The 21,467-nt window shown below is 34.8% G+C and overlaps 1 protein-coding gene across 1 annotated transcript; it reads right to left on the bottom strand.

Moving 5' to 3' along the window:
- Positions 1–403: 403 nt before the first annotated feature.
- LOC132106676 (NBAS subunit of NRZ tethering complex-like) lies at positions 404–21,195 on the bottom strand. Its single transcript, XM_059512582.1, has 4 exons — positions 21,143–21,195; positions 17,857–18,001; positions 17,526–17,652; positions 404–1,246 (listed from the first exon to the last, which is right to left on the bottom strand). Exons 1-3 carry the CDS (start codon positions 21,187–21,189, stop codon positions 17,527–17,529), a joined length of 318 nt encoding a protein of 105 aa, XP_059368565.1. The 5' UTR covers positions 21,190–21,195; the 3' UTR covers positions 404–1,246; position 17,526.
- Between the last annotated feature and the right edge of the window lie 272 nt (positions 21,196–21,467).

Genomic DNA, 21,467 nt, shown 5'->3' with positions numbered 1-21,467 from the left:
GCACAAAAAAAATTCAGGTTTGTCCAGCCACTGCATTGCATGTGCAACCCTAAACATGCATTTCCAAGAACCAGAGCTTAAAATGGCATCTGTAGTGACGCAATGACTTCACTTTATGTAGGACTTTTTGTGAGCACCAGGTTCTAATACTTAGGGTTAGGAGTTTTCTTAAATGAGTATGAGAAATAGTGCATCACTAATAATAATATTGGTGTTCTAGGCTGTCTGGAAACATTTATTTTTAATGCATTTTTCTAAATACTAATCCCCCAAGGATATAACCTGTACACATATATATATATATATATTTTTGTTTGTTTTTGTTACAGTGAATACTTTGTTGCCCAAAATGTGCAGTGCACCAAAACAGTTATAAACAAAACAGATAATTAAAGCAAAATGCAACTTTAAAGTTTTTATGTTTTTATTTAGCACTCCAGATATATTTGCCTAAAATACATAGATGAGTCAGCATTTCTGCTTTGCTACCCAACACAGGTTGTAGTGTGTCTGTGTGCGTTAAAACAATCACGCGGCGAGAGTCAGCCTAAAGGCCTAATCTGTTTTCTTCGAAAATAATTAATAAACCTACAAAAGAAAAGAGCAGAAAGTTGTGTGTGGAAATGATCAACCGTGAAGTCACACATACACACACACACGCAAAACACTCTGTCAGCACACATGCAGCGTTTTCAATTCCGACTTCGGCCTGTAATGATTATTAGTGCAGGCTAGTGTGACCAAACAGCCGAAGTAATGTAATTACACCCATGTCACCGAGCTTCAGTCAGGAGAGAGAAAAACTACAGCGAGAGAAAGAGAGAGAGAGAGAGAGAGAGAGAGAGAGAGAGAGAGAAATGGGAAGGTGATATGAGTCCTTTGCCAGCGGGTAGAAGTCCTGTACAAACAACCAAAAAATATCTTTACACAGACAGACAGGCATAATCTCTTGGTGTCAGTCTGTACCCACACGCACTCTTCAAAGCACTTTTCTAATGACAGAAAGGGCGCTGTTGAAGGTGAACTACCCTGGGTGGGATCTTCTGTGGGATAGGAGCAAGGACCTTGCCTCTGCACTGTGGCCAGCCTGGTGGAGGTCATGGGCAGCCTTCTCCACATCCCATTCCCCCGGAGCCAGCATGTGAGAGACCAGTGAAGAATACAGAGCTGTGTCCTCACACCTGATCAACATCCCGGCATTCAACAGCAGAGACAGGAGCTCAGGGTCAAACACATCCTCAGTCACCTACAGAGAGAGAGAGAGAGAGAGAGAGAGAGAGAGAGAGAGAGAGAGAGAGAGAGAGAGAGAGAGAGAAGCCATGAGAGGGAGGCAAAAGAAAAAAAAATCAATTTCAATAAACACTCCAGTGCGACAAACAATCTGTGCATGAGCACAGACTTCACCCAGCACACAACACACAATATATTACATTTTCCATCTTATATAAACAAGTAATTGTTATAGCTACTCTGTCTTAATATGGACACACAACAACAAATATTCTTTAACTTAACTATGATTGTTTTTAAATTTTCTGTCCTTATAAACATGCCTCTGTGTATGTGTGTATATATATTTATTATAATGCTGGAAAAGTGCATACACAGGTGTAAATATGGACACAAAAAACTTTTTTTAACTTTACTATGATTTTTTTTGTAGCTCTTCTTTCTTCTTTTAATCACAGGATAGTCTATTAAAAGCAAGGCAAGGCAAGACAAGGAAAGTTTATTAATATAGCACATTTATTACACAATGGTAATTCAAAGTGCTTTACATAAAAAAGGAAAGTAAAATAAACATGAAGAAAAATAATAACAAAAATAAAACAAGCAATTTTAAAACTGAAAATTAATTAAAAATTTACTTATTTAAAATGAATTTTAAAACAGTTAGAAATAGAAAATGATTTTACATAAAAAACAGTGAAATTACAGTGCAATCAGTCCAGACATCGCACAGTGCTCATTCAATAAATGCACAGCTAAACAGATGAGTTTTGAGTCTAGATTTAAATGTGACTGGTGTTTCAGCATCTTATCGCTTCTGGAAGCTGATTCCAACTTAGACACATGGAATAAGAACATAGAAATACCAGGTTCCCATTACTTCTCTTTTACATTTTTGCAGGACAGGACAGCTCACTTCTTCTGAATATGCAAAATATTTATTATTTATTATTAGGCCACATTTGTTTGCCTCTCTGTGCCTACAAACTGTATTTTGATTCTCAAAAAAATTCTCAATAAAAAAAACATTTTCATTGATATATTTTACTGTTTCTGCTGTCAGACAATGGAATGAATATGAAGTAGTGACTGAAACGTGACTTCATAACCAGCTCACCCTTCCGCTATATATACAGTACAGCAAGAGGAGACCCTGTTACTATCATACTGTCCATTACCCATTTTAAAGTCAAACTACATTCCATTAAGGTGAAAATATTGAAAAGTCAACCCTTTAACCATAATTGTTTGGTAATTAAAATCTGAATGTTTGTTGAAATTTAAGCATTTCATTATTTTTGCAAGAAAACAGACCTAAATCTTGAGTTTTGCACTGTAAAACAGATATTCTGAAAGCATCACTAGATAAATAAACCTGTCTTTTGCTATGGGTTTGATGTTTGCCGCTTTGCTTTATCTGAGGTGTCTACAGCGATCTATCACGCCACATTAAAGAGCTCCAAAACAGTATTTATTACTTTAATTTCCTAATACAATGGACAGAATTTGAAATCTGATACTCTTTCATGTTCACAAAGCACCAAGCTTAGCCCACTGCAATTTACTGGAGGGGAGGCGTACTATATGTTTTGCTCATTCATCAACTGAAAACAGCATTGATTGGGATTGAAGAAAAGATATTGGTTCATCAAAATGAGAATCTATTAAAATCAAAAAACTTTCTTTTGTTTTACCCAGCCCTAGAATAGTTCGTTTTTTTTAGTGGCCTCCGCTGTCACAGCAGTGTGTGTGTTGAATGTGAAAAGTGAAGCACAGTCACTGTTCATCTGTTCTCTTCATAAATAAATAAACGCATAATCCTATGCTCGTACACGTATAAAAAAACAAACAATAATGAAAACAAAAATAAAAGCAATTCAATGTGTTATTATAATTAAAAAAATTTAATTAAAATGACAGGTAATAGAATTTATATGACCCTGTCATAAATAATGATGGACAATGTTAATATATATATATATATATATATATATATATATATATATATATATATATATATATATATATAATGTACATTTCTGAAACTATATTTTAATTACTTAAAACACTGTAAAATGATCTTATCAAAACAAAAAAACCTGCCAGAAAAGCCACTATTACACAAATAAACAGACTAAATCTTGCCGCTTCCACCTCTGAATAGAGCTCATAGACTCATGCCTGCTTTCCCCTGGGTACACTATATTCTGTTTATCGGTGTTATCTGGTGGCCATGTTGCACTTGCATGTCTGGAGGAGGTCACATGTGATATAAATGAGTTCAGAGAGAAATGTCCCACCCTCCTGTGACCTCCGGCCTGCTCAGAGAGACCAGGAGCACCTCTCTCATCTTTTAAGCATAAATTATTCAACTGCCGGCTTTAGAGGTGGAGAACACAGAGGAGTGGTACTGTAGGAGTCAGAACACTGGAAAATCAATTATGTGCTAAATTTGATTAAAGGCAAGTCCAAGCCAAGAGATATGATGCCCTTTAACTGCGTGTGTGTGCATCCTCATATTAAATGTGACGTGACATTAATAGTGGATATAATACTCAAATGCAGTTTATATACACTGTACTGACCTCACACAAAGGTTTCTAATGCCTATGGAATGAGTATAGATTTACAGTGATCTTAAAGACATACACACTAAACGTGCGGTCACATCAGTGAAGCTTCATGGACAAAAAGGTAAATTTTATATTGTAAATAAATGTAGCAATACACACAGATCAAGCAGTTTCTATTGCTCAGCACCAGGAATCCACATGATTAACTGGAACCCACTGTAAAATCTGGGTGGGGAAATCCTCAACATTCCTGATATTGTGGAGTCCTTTTGAAATGACTGGATTTCACAAAGATAAATAATGGTGAGTGTACCCACTACATTTCGATAGCATGTGAACATTTCGGATATTTTTTTTATTTCTTCTTCTATATACACATTTATGTCTACAAATGAAAGGGAAAGTAAGGAGAGTAAGGAGAAAGAGAGATGGTTGGTAATCAAAGCTCTCTGAGGGATACAGACACTACAGTTAGGCATATTATCAATGATCATGGTCACATTCATCCATTCACGCTCACTTATCATTTGCATGTGATTCTGAGAAGAACCAGATTATTAACTCTTCAAAAACCAAGCACACTACACCAGGTCTTTAAAAGCAGTTTTTAACAATTCAGTATGATGGATAATTCAAAGCAGCATAATCTTTGTTCCTGTCTTAATTCTCTACAACTGTCGCCATATCAATCCAGTGTTGTAGTTGACAACATTTCATTTAAGTCCAAGTGAAGAGCAAGATTCATATTTCAGACTGATATTTTCATGGTCATAGGTAGGCCTGGGTATTTAGGTTGATTCTTTTTAAGGCACCGACCGAATTGCCTCGATGCTATCGAGTACTGAAAAATGTTGACTTGTTCGATACCACATTTCAACAAGGGGATAATCTTAGTGAGCCAATAAGCAGGCAGCGTGCTTGCTGTGCTTAAATCATGTGCTGGTGATTAGCTACTGTATGGTAAGGCATCAAGAAAAAACACTAGTTTAATCCAGTTACACCCAGAGAAGTGGCTCACACATGAGGTTTTAGCATGTAAGCGTCCAATCACCCATACACTAATGTGTTTCATTTAAAAAACAATGTTTTATAAAGAAAACGATCCTCGTCCATACTGGTGTTTACACGGCATTTCAGAAAAGATCTCCAGCTGCACTTACATGACCGAAAACACATATTATTTGACCATTCATGCACACTGTAGTATCAAGCTACAGTGCCCTCCTCCATAAGTATTGGAACAGAAAAAAAAAACAAATTGTTCTATTTGCTGTGGAGTAAAGAAATCTGTAATTTAATAAAAAATGAATATGAGACAAAAATACAGAATGTCACATTTTATTATTGGGTGATTCAACACAAATATGTTTTACCAGCTAAGAAGATCAGCACTTTTAGAGTTTCATCTCCCTATCTGATATGAGCATAAGTATTGGAACAGTTGCCTCACAGGCCTTTCTAAGTGTTCAGCTGTGTCCTGTTGCATTAATTCTTCAGATATTAAAAGCAGGGAATGTGTCTTATCAGTTATATCCATTGCTTCTGCATTCTAAGTCTTGCATTTGATGATGACACAAACAAACCAGGATGAAGACGAGGAAGCTGACTCTGAAAGAAAAGCAAGCAATTTGGATGCTTGAAAAAAAGAGGAAGCCAATTAGAACTAGGAAAAACAAAGGGCATGGAGAAAACAAGAGTTTGGCGACAACAGCAACCAACGACGACCTGATCGGCTGAGAAAAACAACAGTAGTTGATGACAGACAAATCATAAAAGCTGTGAAAATGAACCCTAAAATACATGTCAGTAAAATCACCAACAACCTCCAGAAAGCTGGGGTGATGCTTTGTCAATCTACAGTTCACAGGAGAGTTTGACACAGAACTACAGAAGCTACACCTCTGATCAGCACCAAAAATAGAAAGGCAAGATTCTTCACAAATGTGAGCCAGTAGAGTTTGGGAACTGAGTTGATGGACCGATGAGACAAAGATTTTACTTTTATTAGACCTTTATCTAAGTGATTGGAAATTAAAAGTATGGAGAATAAAGGGAACTGCAAATGATCCTAAGCATACAACCTCATCTGTAAAGCTTGGTGGAGGTGGTGTCATGGCATGGGCATGCATGGGTGTCTCTAGAACAGGACCTCTTCATTTTAATGACGACTTAATGCATGATGACAGTAGCAGAATGAATTTGGAAGGGTACAAAATCATCTTGGCTACCAATATTCAAGAAAATGTCACCAAACTCATTAGAAAGCACTTCATATTGGATCAGGACAATGACACAAAACCCCCTGCAGTTCAGTCAAGGACTGATTTAACATTAATTTCACCAGCTGAAGAGGAGACTAAAGACAGAAACTCCCCAAAACAAGCAACAGTTGGAACTGGCTGCATTAAAGGCTGGGGAAAAGTATTTCAAAGCATAAGACCAAGAGTCTGGTGATGTCTATGGGTTGTCCATCAGTAAATCACTGAAAAATGAATAGAAATGATGATTCTGTCTGAGCTATGTGTTTTAAAAGAAAAAAGCACTAGTGTAAACATAGCCTAAAAGATGAAAACTATTTGCACTGATTTATTGTGATGGTTACATTTTGTTCGTTTGTGCAGTGGTTCAGAAGAGAGACAGAAAAAATAAAACCTTTGTTTTTTGAGATATTGTGTAGTGTAATTAAAATGTATTTCATAAAATTGTTTTGAAATCAAGGTATTGTATTGAAAATGTCTGAATGATACCCAGCCTTAATCGTGGTCTCGTCCCTCTGGTCTCAGTCTCGACTCAAGACTCAAATGAGCTGGTCTTGGCTACAGTAATGTACCACTCTGCAGCCTCCTTCTCTCATTTGTTGATGAGTTTCAATTTGTGAGAATAACTGATTATTTATTATTGCTTAGCTAGATATTCTAGCAGTAGAAAGATGTGTAACTCTATAAAACCATTCAAAATGCACAGTCTTCTGTTAAAGCAAAAACATGTTTTTATAGAGTCTGAAACAAAAACCGCTTTGAAGGCCATACTTCAGCTATTATTAGTGTTCGTTTTATTAGCAGAATTAAATGAGTTTGAAATTAGCAGCATCTGGAGGGAGTGAATTACACAGGCACAGTTGATGTTAACAGTTAACAGTTTTGGACACATACAGAATCAGCCACACAAAATATCCACACTGGAGTCACCATCAAAAACAAGACATCTCACCTAAGCCACATTTCACAAGTTGAGACCGCATTGAGAAGAACCTTTTAATGTAGATTCATTTACATCTTAGTGCCAATTCATTCTTTTTGACATTAAAACTATTTATTTTTCTGGTGACTTGTTTTTTTTTCTTGTTTCTGTGATGGTGAATTTCTCCTCCCCTGCTCAAAGCCTTGTACTAGTTTTGCACTCTTTTTTCTTTTTTCCAGCCAAGACGTCTGTGGAGAGCCGTTAGAAACAGCACAGATGGACCTGAAAGGTCGAAGAACAGCAAGTGCAATGAGAGAGAGCAAGAGAGAGTGAAAAACAGAGTGAAAGAGTGTGTTAGAGAAATTGAGAGAAAAGGATTGAAGGAGGGAGGGAGGAAAATAAGAAGATGAAGGGAAAAGGGAAGAGCATGGAGAGAGTCAGAGCTAAAATGTCGAGCGCTGAACTGTGAAGAAAGACCGGCCAGCTGTAGAAACCACTTCATAAAGAGGGAGAGAAACAACGAGAAAGCGAAAAACAGCATGGAGGAGGAGAGAGAGCTGGCTGGCACAAGGCATTTAATGTTTCAAATGCATGCTGAAGATAAAACGCTGTGGCTTGTGAAAAATCATTTGAAGGAATGAAGATGTGAATATGAGAGAGCAGTAATCTGCTGTTTAAGATATTCTACTCATCACCTCCTTCCAACAGACAGACAAAAGCAATCCCTCATTCTCCTTGATTGGAACTCCATTTCTGATCATTTCAAGGAGAAAACTGAGACAGAAGAAATAAAATGAGAGAAAGAAGAGATGCAAATAGCACTTACTTATAAAGTAGGCATATACTGTATATTCAGTCACACCTTAATATAAGTCGCAGATTTGAAAAAGTAGGAGATGAAAAATACATATTCTCAGTCACATTTTATTATTAGCTACATGTTATAATATATGGAATAAATGTTAAATACATTTATATAAACGTATAAAATAAATTATAGTGGTATTCACAACAAACCTAAATGAATTTAAAGTGAAACTCAATTACCAGCATGTAGGAAATGCGCTATACAAATAGTTCATGTGCCATAGTTTGTCTAACAAGAACAAACTCTGTCAAAGTTAACTGTGAAGAGAGAAAAAAAACTAAACAAAAGAAAACATGAGATAAAATAAGTCTCTACTCACAGACCCATTTCCCTCAGAGACCAGTTTTTACAATAATATAAAAAATTTATTAAAATTACCACTTGCGATGTCAAGTTAGCAATGCTAGTATACTTTGATAAGTTAATAAATTGCAACATGTTTTTAGATTATTTAAAAACGGCAACTTATTTCACCTATAGGCTACTTATTAAGGGCATTATTTTCCATCAATCAATCCATCGCTATATATCTGTATATAGATGTATAAGAGAAAGAAAGAGCTGAGGTAGGCACATTAGAGAGTGAGGAAGGAATGGATGCATTTATGTATGGGTGGCCAGACAGGAATTCTTGGCATGGCAGTAAGTGTGGAATGTGTCAGAAACGGAGAATGAGAAAGACAGCAGATCTGTGCAATCCCTCTCCTCTGGACAGACAAGAACAGAAAATGAACAGAATGAGAAGATGGCATACAGATAGTATTTTACTATATTCAGCTACAGGTGTGTGCACAAGGTCATGTATCTCAACCCTCTTTTATGGTAATTCTTCAAATATTTGGTGTTGTATTGTTAATACATACTTGATGAGGGCTTATTGATCCAACTGGCAACTCAGGAAAAGCATTATATGCTGAATCCTATTTCATAAAATATATTTTTATCTAATAAAATTGTGCTGAAATATTAAGAACAATTTAATTCTATATAATAATAATAATTCTACATCTAAATTATATATTTAAGACTTCGGGTCTTTAGCGACTTTAGTGTCTTTCACTACACTCTCCCTTCTTCATTTTTTAAAGTTAGACATCAATTTTTTGTTGTTCGTATATTTTTCCTGCGCAACAATATTTAAATATCTGACTACTCAATACATGCAATTCACCATTAGTCCTCAAAGTGTCTGATAAACAATGATGACGTGATGTTTCACTTATAATTACTGCAGCCATAAAACAAAAATATATCATCAGCAAAAATTGAACTGGCATGAATATCTTTACTACAGGGCAATTACCTACACAATGAAATATAAATGTCACTGTCATTTGATGGTGGATGTGGTAAATAAGTTGCCATCCAAATATTGATTTTGAAGTCAATGAAAATGATGAAAATGAATGTACTGACGAAATACATTCTGAGTTTGTTTGCTGTGGAGTCAAGAAATCTGTAAATATGATTAAGAGATGAATATGAGACAAAACTACAGAATGTCAAATTTTATTATTGGGTGATTCAACACAAAGATGTTTTACCAGCTAAAAAGATCAGCACTTTTAGAGTTTCGTCTCCCTATCTAGCTTATTTTCTCTCCACAGCAAAGAAAGCTTTTTTGTATTTACTATTCCAATACTCATGGAGGGCACGGTATATATGTAGCCTAATAATAAAATGCAACATGCATTTTATTATAATATATATAAATGATATATTTTTTTAGAAATTAATTAAAAATATATCATTTATATATATTATAATAAAATGCATGTTGCATTTTATTATTAGGCTACATTTAGAAATAATATGCTAAAATGCAGGTAAAGCAAAATAAAAATATAAAATGTTTGTAAACATTATGCTTTACTGGCATTTTAGCACATTATTTCTAAATGTAGCCTAATAATAAAATGCTACATGTGCCTACGAGACTCATGTTTTTTCCCTCTCAAAATGCAATTTCACGTAAGTAGCATTTTTTTAACAATGCAGCAAACATTTTTAAATATCCTAAAAAGTACTTTAATGTCTTTAAAGCATTATCAGGTTGTTGTTTTTGTTTTGTTTAGTAACCTATAATTTGGCCAAAATCTAGAAAAGATGATGCTGTATTGGCTGTGACTAAGTGGGTTAAGATAGGCTACCAGATCTCTTCTTGTTAGGGTAGAAAACGCTGTACTTTATTATTATTAGATGATGATGATGATGATGATGATGATGATGATTATTATTATTTATAGGCAAAGTAAAAAACTTTATTAAAATAAATTAAAATAATGTTATTAATCAGTTTTTTTCCTAGACAAATCGGTTTCAGAACGATAATAATACAGAGGAATGCAGTAACAGAAACGTTAAAATATAGATTCTGCTCGCAGTGACCTGATTGGATTTTTTTTTTCTTTCATTTTCAAGCCCTGGTCAAAACAATATCTTCTTTTGTGTTCTGCAGAGGTTAAATAGGTTTGGACCAACATCCAATATTTTGAACATACATCACTTGAAAAGAAGAGAGAGTGAGTAAATTTACCTCTGCCTCTGAAAATGCCAAAAAATGAACTTTTCAAGCTGAACAAACAATATTTGATTGAGGCTGAGTATATTGCTCACAACGATCAGTGGTCCAAAACATCAATTGCTGCCAACAAATGGAAATAAAACGGCTTGATTTTTGTTATGGGGAAATGTCCTTTAAAGGCCCCAGCAGAGAGGTTAATGAAGCAACTTTGATCACACTGGAAGTCAGAAACATGAGCACACGAAACCATAAATATTTCAGACCATAACCTGATAAAATCCCAGATAAAGGTAAACCCATTGATCTAGAATAAAATGCCCCATACTCTCTAGGGTGGCCTTTCCTGTGTGTGTGTGTGTCTGTGTGTGTGTGCGTGTAGGGCTGGTTGCATGTTTGTCATTGGCACTGTATCTGTGGAAGATGAACTGATTAAAAGCATAAATGTTCACACAAACACAAACATGTTGGTTTTTCTATCATATTAGTCACTTCTATTGACCTAGTGTTTTTTTATATAGTGAGTTAATTATATTTTCTATCCTCTAACCATCTTTTCATTAAGACATTATTTAGTTGTTTATTAAGCTATTTTGTTGTGGGGACTTTTGGTAAGGGATTCGGGTGTTTTCCATCCCTGTGTGGACATTTTGCTCTCACACAAATAAAACCACTCATTAACACAGCCTATTTACATATCCACATAATGTTCACTAATATCTGCTAATGCACACATGGAATACGGAAAGAGCTCGTAAAAAAACTATGTTTTTGACTCATAAATTGTTTAGTTTTTTTGGCTTTTGTGCTGGTTGCAATGCAGCTTTAATTGGAATGACGGAGGGTGTTTGCCGTCTCATAAATGATGCATGCTTGGCTTTTCTTTTATCATTTAAATCATAAAGCTGGTTTGGATAAGGACAGAGTAGGAAGAGGAGCAGGTCCAAAACACAGCCGGGTCTCTGCAGTACCTCTTTCAGAGCAGCCCTTGTGAAAACACCAAGCAGTTTTATTATTACAGACGACAGCGGTAAAGGAGGGGGTGGATGAGAAATATATAACCACAAACTATTACCCGCATATTGGAGTTTAGCAAAAATCTAATTAGGTGTAAACCAGAGAAGGTAAAACCGAAGGGAGGTAGAAAAGAGATACACAATCACAACGACTCATTGATAAGTCTGGTCCACACTGCAGTGTATTTGGCCAAGAATCTCCTACTCATGAAGAGATCATATGATTGAGACGTTATTCTGAGTTCACCTGCAGTTTAGGGACAGTTTAATCTTAAATAGATTCAGAGGCTGCGCTGCAAAAAATCTTTTACTTTGACAGACAGCTTTGTAAACCTTTTGTCACACGCTATTTTTACCCATCAGATACTGTAACGCTTGATGTACTAATGTGACATTAATCTAACAAGAACATGCGTGGCAATTTTTTTTTTAGGTCTAACATAGCATGTTGCAGCTTCTTTGTCTTATTCTGCTCTCTGTTAACTAACAACGATCAATACGGCATTTATTAATCTATGATATTTCTGCAAACAGTAATACAATTTATTAACATCCATTATTGCATTATAAACAAACATGAATTGAAAATTAACAACTGTTATATTATAAATTAACATTAACCTAGTATAATGCAAATGTTTTATCTTTCATTATACCTAACTCATTAACATTTGTTAAACCTAAAAGTGCAATCAATTTATTTTCTCTTCTTTACTTCTAATACCTATTAATATATCATCACTGTTGGAAAATTGCTGAAGTAATACAACCATTCAAAAGATCAAATGTAAGATTTTTAATGTGCATGAAAGAAATCCATTATGCTGCATTTATCTGATAAAAAAATGTAGTTAATTTTTTTTTTTTTTTTAGTATATAGTTTCTGTGCTGAGTTAACAGAATTTCCCTGAATCAATAATGACAAAAACATTGTTTTTTTTGTTTAAGTCAGGAATTATTCTAAAGTAAAGGTAATGGACTGAGAACTAAAGATACATAAAGTGTTGAAGTACCAACAATTTCCCAGCGAAATAGCTTCTGGGAGATTTTGCTGAATGCTGGCATGCCTGGAGATGGAAAGAAAAAAAAATGACCCTTTTAAAAATGGCCTATACCAAAATCATTCAGCCGAACTGTCGAATACTGTCCCTTTCTTTCATGTCCTCTTTCTTCACATTACAGGCCAATTCATTCACACTTCCTGAACTGTGATTTCTTGGAAACACATTGGATCGAGTGAACTGCAGAGAAGAAAATTAAGACGTGATTGTCTTAATGGTGGACTCCTCACATCTCTAGGGTCAAATCTTCATGGTCCAACAGATTCTGACATCCGGTGTTCTAATCCATATGCATTCTTCATCAATTGGCTTTAAACTGTCTAACTGAATCTTTTCTGTCAGTGAAACAGCGTCTCCTGAACAAATGTTTTACAAGATCGTTTCAACAGCAAGACTGACAAGGCTGTCACATAAACAAATAGATACACGCAGCGCATTACTAGCAAAATTAATAACAGGCCACTTAAAATTGCAGAAAAAAATATATAATAAAAGAACACAATAACCTACATAATCACTTCATAATTTCCTCCTCTATTTTTGATTGTTGTTCTTAATTAAATAAAATGATCTCCACAAAAACAGCCTCATCACAGAGAATAATAAAAGCCATGCTTGTTCAACATGATTCATATTCCGGAGCAATAAGTCCATTATAAAACACAAGCTTATTATGAGCGGAAACAATGCACATCAGATCGCACAATACAAACAGAGATGGGCCGAACGCTATGTAATTGCTCTCGGTACAGAAAGCCAATTGAATGGCACTGATGAGTCTATTCAAATATAATCGGAGGGGAAAAAGGAAGCATTGGGGCTGAGGTGTGACCGAATATGTGTGGAGAAGACAGAGCTGAAGGAGTCAAATATGAATGATACTTGATTACTTTTGTGAAGATGACACATGCTTCCGCTCGACATCTACGGTTGGAAGTCCTCATCAAAAACGTACATAAAGAATTAAGATGTTGTCTGGAATTAATTATTCAGCGTTGTTAATGTGGTTGAACATCAGCAAAAGTTTAAAGCTTGCCAGAGGAGTGAATTTATGCAAAACAACGATAAGAATAAAAAAAAATCTAACATAATGACAGCTGCAACTGCTCTACTGAGAATGAAGCAAAATGTCAGGCTTTTAGTAAGCAACAGTTTGGAAGGGGAAACGAGGACAAGGTGTGTGTGTGTGTGTGTGTGTGTGTGTGTGTGGAGGCTGGAGCATGGCAGAAGGGTTAGTAAATAAATAAAATTCTTTAGCGTTCAGAGGGGAGTGCCCTTTTGAAGCAAACTCCCTCTACCACTAAAGATAGATTACAACATGATAAACTTACCAAGAAGAACAAGAAACACAAACCACCAATCACATTGTGTTTGATGAATTAATTGTCATACAACTAAATGAGATTAATGGTATAACAATAATTGTATAAAATAATATATATATATATATTTACAATTTTTTTTTTAAATAAAATACTATAAGAGGTCCACTTTAGTATTATTAATTTTGCATAAGTAATATGTCAGATATTTACAAATGTTTAAATTATTTATCTTGGGGTCCATTTTAATCTTAATATTATGTTAAACAATAGGTAATGTTTTAAATATTTACAAATGCTTAAAATATTTCTTTGGGTTCTTTAATCTTGGTCTTTCCATTCACATCAATGTTTTCTTGGGGCAGAAATAACCTGAATATTATATTGGGGTAATATATTTTTGTCATTGAATATTAAAATAGTATGTACTAGTAATATATATCTGTCCCAATTTCTTCACTAATGTATCATTTTAAGGCGATCCATATCATAAGGGTGAAAAATAATATTACAATAAAGTCAAACCTGAGAGCTGAAACCGGTTAACATCATGTGTTTGAGTTTATAATACACCACTGCACCATAAAATTGCACATTTCATTGCAAAAAGAAAAAAAAAACAATAATTATTACAAACATCTACAGTTAGATCAAATAATCATGATCAGGCTTAATAATCTGGGACAGAACACCACAATTGAAGCCATAGACAAGCATATATGCGCACGCAAACACACACACAAACACAACAAATCTTCTTGACTCAAAAATAATTTCTTTAAAAAAAAGTCAACAACATACCCAAATTCACCCATTTCTTTCTTTCTGGCTTCCCTCCATTTCTCTGCCAGGTTTGGAGATGAAAGCACATCACCTTTGCCTCGAGAGAAGGAGATTACCCTAATTTTAAGTGAGCTCTTCTCAGTTTCATGGCTTTATCTGATCTAGAGTCAGTGAGAATGTGAGCTCTAATTGATCCTTCTGAGACACAGCTTATCCAGTCAGTTCCCTAGTCAGTTTTTGGGCTATGATGAATTTTTAGGTGAACAGCATCGCGGTGAGATGTGGTGGTAGCGTGGCGGTTCAAGCTGTGCTATGATCAGGCTATGATAAGGGACCTTGTTAAAAACAAACTTCAGTCAGTCGTTCTGAAAGGTAGGATCCTTTGGAAGGATATGCAAGTGCAAGTTTTGTCAGACTTTCCCTCATGTAACTCCTATCATCATTAGGTGTTTATGAATATCGTTTGGTTTTAATAACTGTACTACTTGGTGTTACTTTGATTTCTCAATATCACCCCTTCAAAAGAAAAAAAAAATATTTGTTTTCGGTTCTCTTTTTTAATGCTTTCAGATGAAGAGTGCACTACTTCCAATCTTTTACCATATTTAATTCTGCAGATTTCCTTGTAATTACTGAAAAAAAAGAAGAAATGAAAGGTATGCAAATCCATTGTGTCAACACATGATCTGCTGAGACCTCCACCATTGTGCAGCTGAGCAAGGCTTTTAACCCTTGGCTTATATCAGGGAATAGCAGCAGAAGTTAGTGTAGAGTAAATTGCTTTAGATTAAAAGCATGTAGATTAATGCAAATTAATCAAATCATGTTTTCAAGGTCTATGGGAAGAGTCTACGTGTTTTTTTTATTTTTATTTTTTTTATGTGTAGCCATTCCCACAACAACCATTGCTTATCTAGCCCTCTAGCAGAGCTGAGAGGATAAATTAAGTGATGGTGCTGTGAGGGCTTGGTTTTTATCTGACCTGCAGTCAGTGAGAGATAGAGGTTACGGTCAGAGGTAAGCTTGCTCTGATAGCACATATCTGATTCACAGTCACTTCTGGTGTCAACAGTCAGTTAAGTTTAATTGAATCCACATTACTAGTGACAGTGGTTGCTAGCTGACAAGAATACACCCTTGACCGTTAGACTTGTCCAGCAATAGGTTGTGAATGATATCTCTTTTTCTCATTATTGCTGTTAGCACAAATGACAGGAATACTTCAATTATTTAACCTATAGGCCACTTTTAGAAAATGCAGAATGTCCACAGGGCAATGGATAAAATAGCCTGGTTAGATTTTAAATGACCCTCCAATCGATGACTTATCAACTATGTTAATTTCACTAAAAACCTTTGATAATATGATCTGATTAATCTCTAGATTACATGTAATTTAAAATATTTTTAAACCTTATCTACTCTGCAAGCGAACAATATGGCTACCGTTCTTATTATAATGAGCACAGAAGTGTTGCTATTGTTAACTTAAACTAAAACTAAAACCGTTTAAAAATATAAAAAACTAGAAGAAAAACTTAAAAATTTACACTGAAATTATAAAAGCTGTTTTGGGAAATAACTGAAATATGTTTAAGTTTCTATACTTAAATTACAAACGAAAACTGAAATAAAAGTACAATTAAATTAAAAGCTAAATACAAATTTCCAAATGCACATACAATTTATCTAAAATGTAAAGAAACTAAAAGTAATTCAAAATATTAATACACACTATAATATTTTATAAGTCATACTAAATAATACTGCAGAAATGCCTCCTTAAAACTAGGGTTGGCTATTGACATTTCACATACCAGTTCAATTCGATGCACAAGCTCTTGATTCAAAATAATTAGATTTCAATTTAATCCAGTGTCACTAAATTTGGATATACATCAGGTACATGTCACATGTCATGTCAGGTACACAACATCAACACAATATTCTGCTATATTGAAGCCTGATCATGTAGATTATTATAGACTGATGTTGTTCTGATTACTTTGTTAATAATAAAGAATGTAGTGAAGCACACAGACTATATAATCATTGTGAAATTGCTGTTTATTTTGCTGCACAGGCAGTTAATGGGTTAATGCGGGAGACGAGCGAGTTAGTTTGGCTGCTGTGCCTGTGATACAGCTGTTCTGCATTTTGATTCAAAGTTAAGACAGTGTCTTTTGTCTGTCATTCTTCAAACATTACAGTAGACCTATTTTGGTTTACAAACTGTATTGTTTTATCAGTTAGTCACGTTAGCACTCGGCTAACATAGACTATTCACCATTATTGATTTAAGTGTTCACAGTTTAGCAGCTAAACTTTAGCTGTGTGCACGATTCGCTTGCATAAGTGTTATGTATTTTGTCATTATTATAAGAAAGGATTTGAGCACTTTATTATTGTTTTACGTAAAGGTTCTTTGTCAATGGTAGTGCTGGCTAACTGGCTCAAAGACTCCTCTCTGTGCCAATCACAACAGGCTTGACCAGCTGACCAATCAGAGCAGAGTAGGCTTATGGAAAGGAGGGGTTCAAATCATTTTGGAATCAATTGGCAAATGACTCTAATATTAAATGTATATTCTGAGAAAATTTAAATGTTTTGTGACCTTAGATGTATTTAAACCTGCTGTAGGAGACTCCAGCACAATATTAGGACACTTTAAAATACCATATGACATGCTCTTTAACGCCAGGCATGCTACTAGTAATGTTTAGCAACATTTTGTTCACACATCAACAGAAAACATCAATGAAGATTGGTTGAAATTCAAAAATATTGTCAACAAAGCCATGATTAAAACATTGTTCCTGTACCTCATTTGTTAAAGTGTTGAACTAGGAATGCCAAAGTCATGGATTATATTCCTAGAAAACAAACAGAAAAAAGTCATCGTAAAATAAATAAATAAATAAATAAAAGAAATCATTGTCGTGAGAGAAAACACAGTCAAAATGAAACTTACATCAGTGATGTTTTTGATCTGATCCTGGGTCAGTTTGCAGATGCTCATCCTTGCTCTCTGTCTTCAACTTCAGAGCAGGCAGCCTAATCCCAGCATTCAACAGCAGATAGCAAATGTACCCAGTGCACTAGAATAAATGGAAGTGAAGTGTGAATTTCACGCTATTATCAACATAGCAGAGCTGCATTCACAGTAACAAGTTACAGGAAAAGCACAGAGATCTATTACAAAGGTAGAAGAGTTGTTAGCATCTTCACAGATTCTTTTTTTGTACTCTAAACATGCTGTCAGTGCCATTAGTGTGTAGTGATGATGACACATACACTCTTACCTGTGTGTTAAGTTTGTGTTTGGTCAGGTACGGTGAGCGGGACATGGTCAGAACATCATCCCAGATGTTGAACTGATAAAGACTTGAGGAGTGTGCAAGCAGGACGGATGTAAGACCCACCCAGGGGAACTGCTCCGTCTCCAACCTGTGTAGAGAAAAGACCAACACTCAAAACAGAGCTAAAGATGTAATGACATCAAATAAGAATCATGGAAGTTCACAAGGCACCGTCAAACATTTAATAGGAGAGCTCTGTATAATGAAAAAAAAAATCCAATCATAATTATCATGGCATATTAGGCGCGTGCAGCTATAAAACAGCGCATATGCTTATCTCCTGACTTTTACGAGAGATGAGAGAAGCTTTCTAACAAACTCCACTGCCGACTGAGATAAACACACATAATCACAATCAAATGTAATCGCACACACACATACAGATTCCTTTTATAACTGAAGTTGATCTTTCATACACAGAATGTTTTATTGTAGATAATAACATAATCCACAGTTACAGAGACAACGAGGAACCTGGAAAACGAAATTACATTCATTACAGCACTTAAAGGATACATAGATTGGCTATGAAAATTTAAACCTTATAGGAAAGGTTCATAAACAAAATACAAACCCAACCTCATGTTTTTGTTCACTTAGATCTTCTCTGCTGTATAAAACAACAGTTTTAACTATAAAAGAACCATAAAAGGTGCCATAAAATGGTCTATATAACTAATGCACTGTGTTCCAAGTCTTCTAAAGACATAAAATGAAATTTAAGTTGATCTGCTACAGCTCTTCAATCACAGGTACTCGAGCAAGTTTGGCATTGTGGTGTTCGGTTACAAGAAATGCAAAAACGAATTATGTTTGATATTAGTGACATCCAATCTATGCCATTAGCATATTTGGCTTAGTTGACTTAAATCACACAAAAGCTATCATATGACTTAAGATGATTATAGCGTACGAGACATTTAGACCACTTGTATGCTTTTCCCCCCTCCACTTTCTGGAATTTAACTGTTCACTGTAAGAGTTCACAAAATTCTCAATTTTTTTTTTACTGTCTACAGAGACTACGTGAGTATATATTAAGAGTACCACCAGAGCTTCTATTTTAACTCATGTTTGGAGAATAATTTAAGGGATAGTTCACACAAAAAATACAATTCTTTTATCAATTAATCACTCTTGATTTGAAACTTTCATTCTTTGTTCAACAACAAAGATGTTTAAAGAATGTTGGTAACCAAACAGTTCTAGTGACCATTGACATCCACTATATGAACAACAGCAACCACAACAAAACAATTTGTTTTATCTTTTATGCTCCACGGAAGATAGAAAGTCATACAGATTTGAAATGACAAAAAGGTGAGCAGTGTTGGTGAAAGATACTTTTAAAAGTAATGCATTACAATATTGCATTACTTTCTAAAAAAGTTACTAATTAGGTTACTTAGTTACTTTTTATTGAAAGTAATGCATTACATTACTTCTGCGTTACTTTTAAATTTAATATAAAAAGTTCGACTTTGGCAAATGTAAAACCCTTTCACATAAAAACCTTCAGGCTAAAGGAAATGTAAATTCACGTCTGTACAGTATAGAACAAAGAAGAAGAAACTTCAACACTTTTGTTGAAGAAGAAATGTTATTTTATCTTGTGTAGTTTTTATTAGTATGGTTGCGTTGGATCATCAAAGGTCAGCATCAAATTGGTTATTAAAATGGATTGTATTAAATACATTTAACATATTTAATGTTACATTTAATGTATTTAATTGCAGCTTTGAGTCATATTCTCAATTGCTTTTAACTGTTTTTACTAATTTTGATGAAAACTAAATCTGTTTTTTTTCTGTGTGTGTGTGTGTGTGTGTGAGTGAGATGAATTAATGCATGTTCACATTTATTCTAGAACTAAAGTAACATCTTACTTCCGATTTCTCTCAACAAGGGGACAGGAGATCTTTCAGTCAATAAATGGGAAAAAAGTAACTGGCGTTACTTATTTGAAAAAATAACTCAGATATTTTCTAGTAAATTAAAAAGTGATGTGTTACTTTTCTAATTACTTGAAAAAAAAAGTAATGTGATTACATAACTCGCATTACTTGTAATGCTTTACCCCCAACAAGGCGAGTAAAGGACAACAGAACTCCTTTAAGGCTCTACAAGCAAAAGGTTGTGCTGAATGAAACCTTTGGAGTTCTAATTGGGAAAACATTAGATATACTTTAAAAGGATCATGCTGTGGCCAGTGTCATGTATCCTCTAAGAAAAGAATGCCACCCAGAACTCTGTGGTGTGTCGATTTAAATTGATTTCCATTCGGATGGCCTTTTCTGGGACTAACTAAAGCAAGACAGAATGAGGAGCGACAAGACAGGTGTTCAGGAGACAGCAAATGTGCCATCTGAATCTTAAGTGATGATACACACACCCGGTGCACTGTGTGATCACAAAAGCCGCACATGGTCACATGTGAACTTCTGTGAATAAATGAATGTATAGTCAAGCTCTCCTTTATCCTCTCTACATTTGCTCCTTATCGCACTCACCTTTTGTTTAAATGCCAAAGCGCATAGTGACAAAGTCACACAAACTCATACGGACACATTAACACACACACACACACACACACACACACACACACACACGGATGCTGTTCTTCTCTAAGAATGTTAATTCAAAACTCTTCATGAAAACAAAAAACCTCAAGCTATTTGAAAATGTGGCACAATGCATAATCAGCCGGCTTATATTCTCTGTTTCTGTCTATTGATCCAAATACAGAACAGCTCTCCAATCATCAGCACTCATTCTGGCAACCTCGGCTTTAACCTCAAAAACTCATTCAGCTATATAATACACAACAATTTACCTCATCAAACCTACAATCACACTTAATGGTCTAATAGCACTCCAAGTCAAAGACATTTAATGAGAAAACAGCTTGATATATTTATATTTTTATCTTATATATGCAGAGAATAACAAAGATATTGATAGATATTGTTTGGGAAAAAATACTTGTGGCAAAAGTGATTGCATGTGTACTGGTCTCTTTAAAATACTTGTTTCTGATTGGTCAATCGTTGCATTCTGCCGTCAGATATTTAGTATAATGGCCATTAACATTGACTGTTGTGTTTGCCAACCAATCTTCTACATTTTTCTTTGTTTTATGTATCTGTTAAGTAGTACATTATACCTTATATAATATGTTTTTTAAGTGAATATTTCAATTGGAAATTGAGTGTAAACACCAAAGTCTCACCTGCTGTTGTCAAGAGTTTGCTTTTCCTCATCCTCGACATCTTTCATCTCACACTGAGAAAAAGGCGGGAAACAGAGAGAGAAAGAGAGAGAGAGAAAGAGAGAGATTTACAAAACTTTTGACTGTTCAGTCTTGACGTCTATTTGAAGGCCAATTCAGAATGCTAATTTGACAAGGGTTCCCTCAGGAATTACTAATGAGTTTTTAAAATATCATTTTATGAGTAATATCTGTGGTTGACAGTATTGAAGAGACTTTAATATCTTACATATTGTTTCTTAACATGTTATGCAAAACCATACTTCACATTTTAATCTTAAAAATG

This window comes from Carassius carassius, chromosome 27 (assembly GCF_963082965.1).
Source record: "Carassius carassius chromosome 27, fCarCar2.1, whole genome shotgun sequence".
NCBI lineage: Eukaryota > Metazoa > Chordata > Actinopteri > Cypriniformes > Cyprinidae > Carassius > Carassius carassius.
This window is presented reverse-complemented; position numbering and strand designations above follow the sequence as displayed.

Bases quoted from the DNA above. Each gene is read 5' to 3' on its own strand.
- LOC132106676 (XM_059512582.1), bottom strand. From the start codon at position 21,189: ATGAAAGATGTCGAGGATGAGGAAAAGCAAACTCTTGACAACAGCAG. The intron at 18,002-21,142 runs GTGAGACTTTGG...TTCTCTACACAG, and splicing joins CAAACTCTTGACAACAGCAG to GTTGGAGACGGAGCAGTTCC. The intron at 17,653-17,856 runs GTAAGAGTGTAT...CATTTATTCTAG, and splicing joins AACACAAACTTAACACACAG to TGCACTGGGTACATTTGCTA.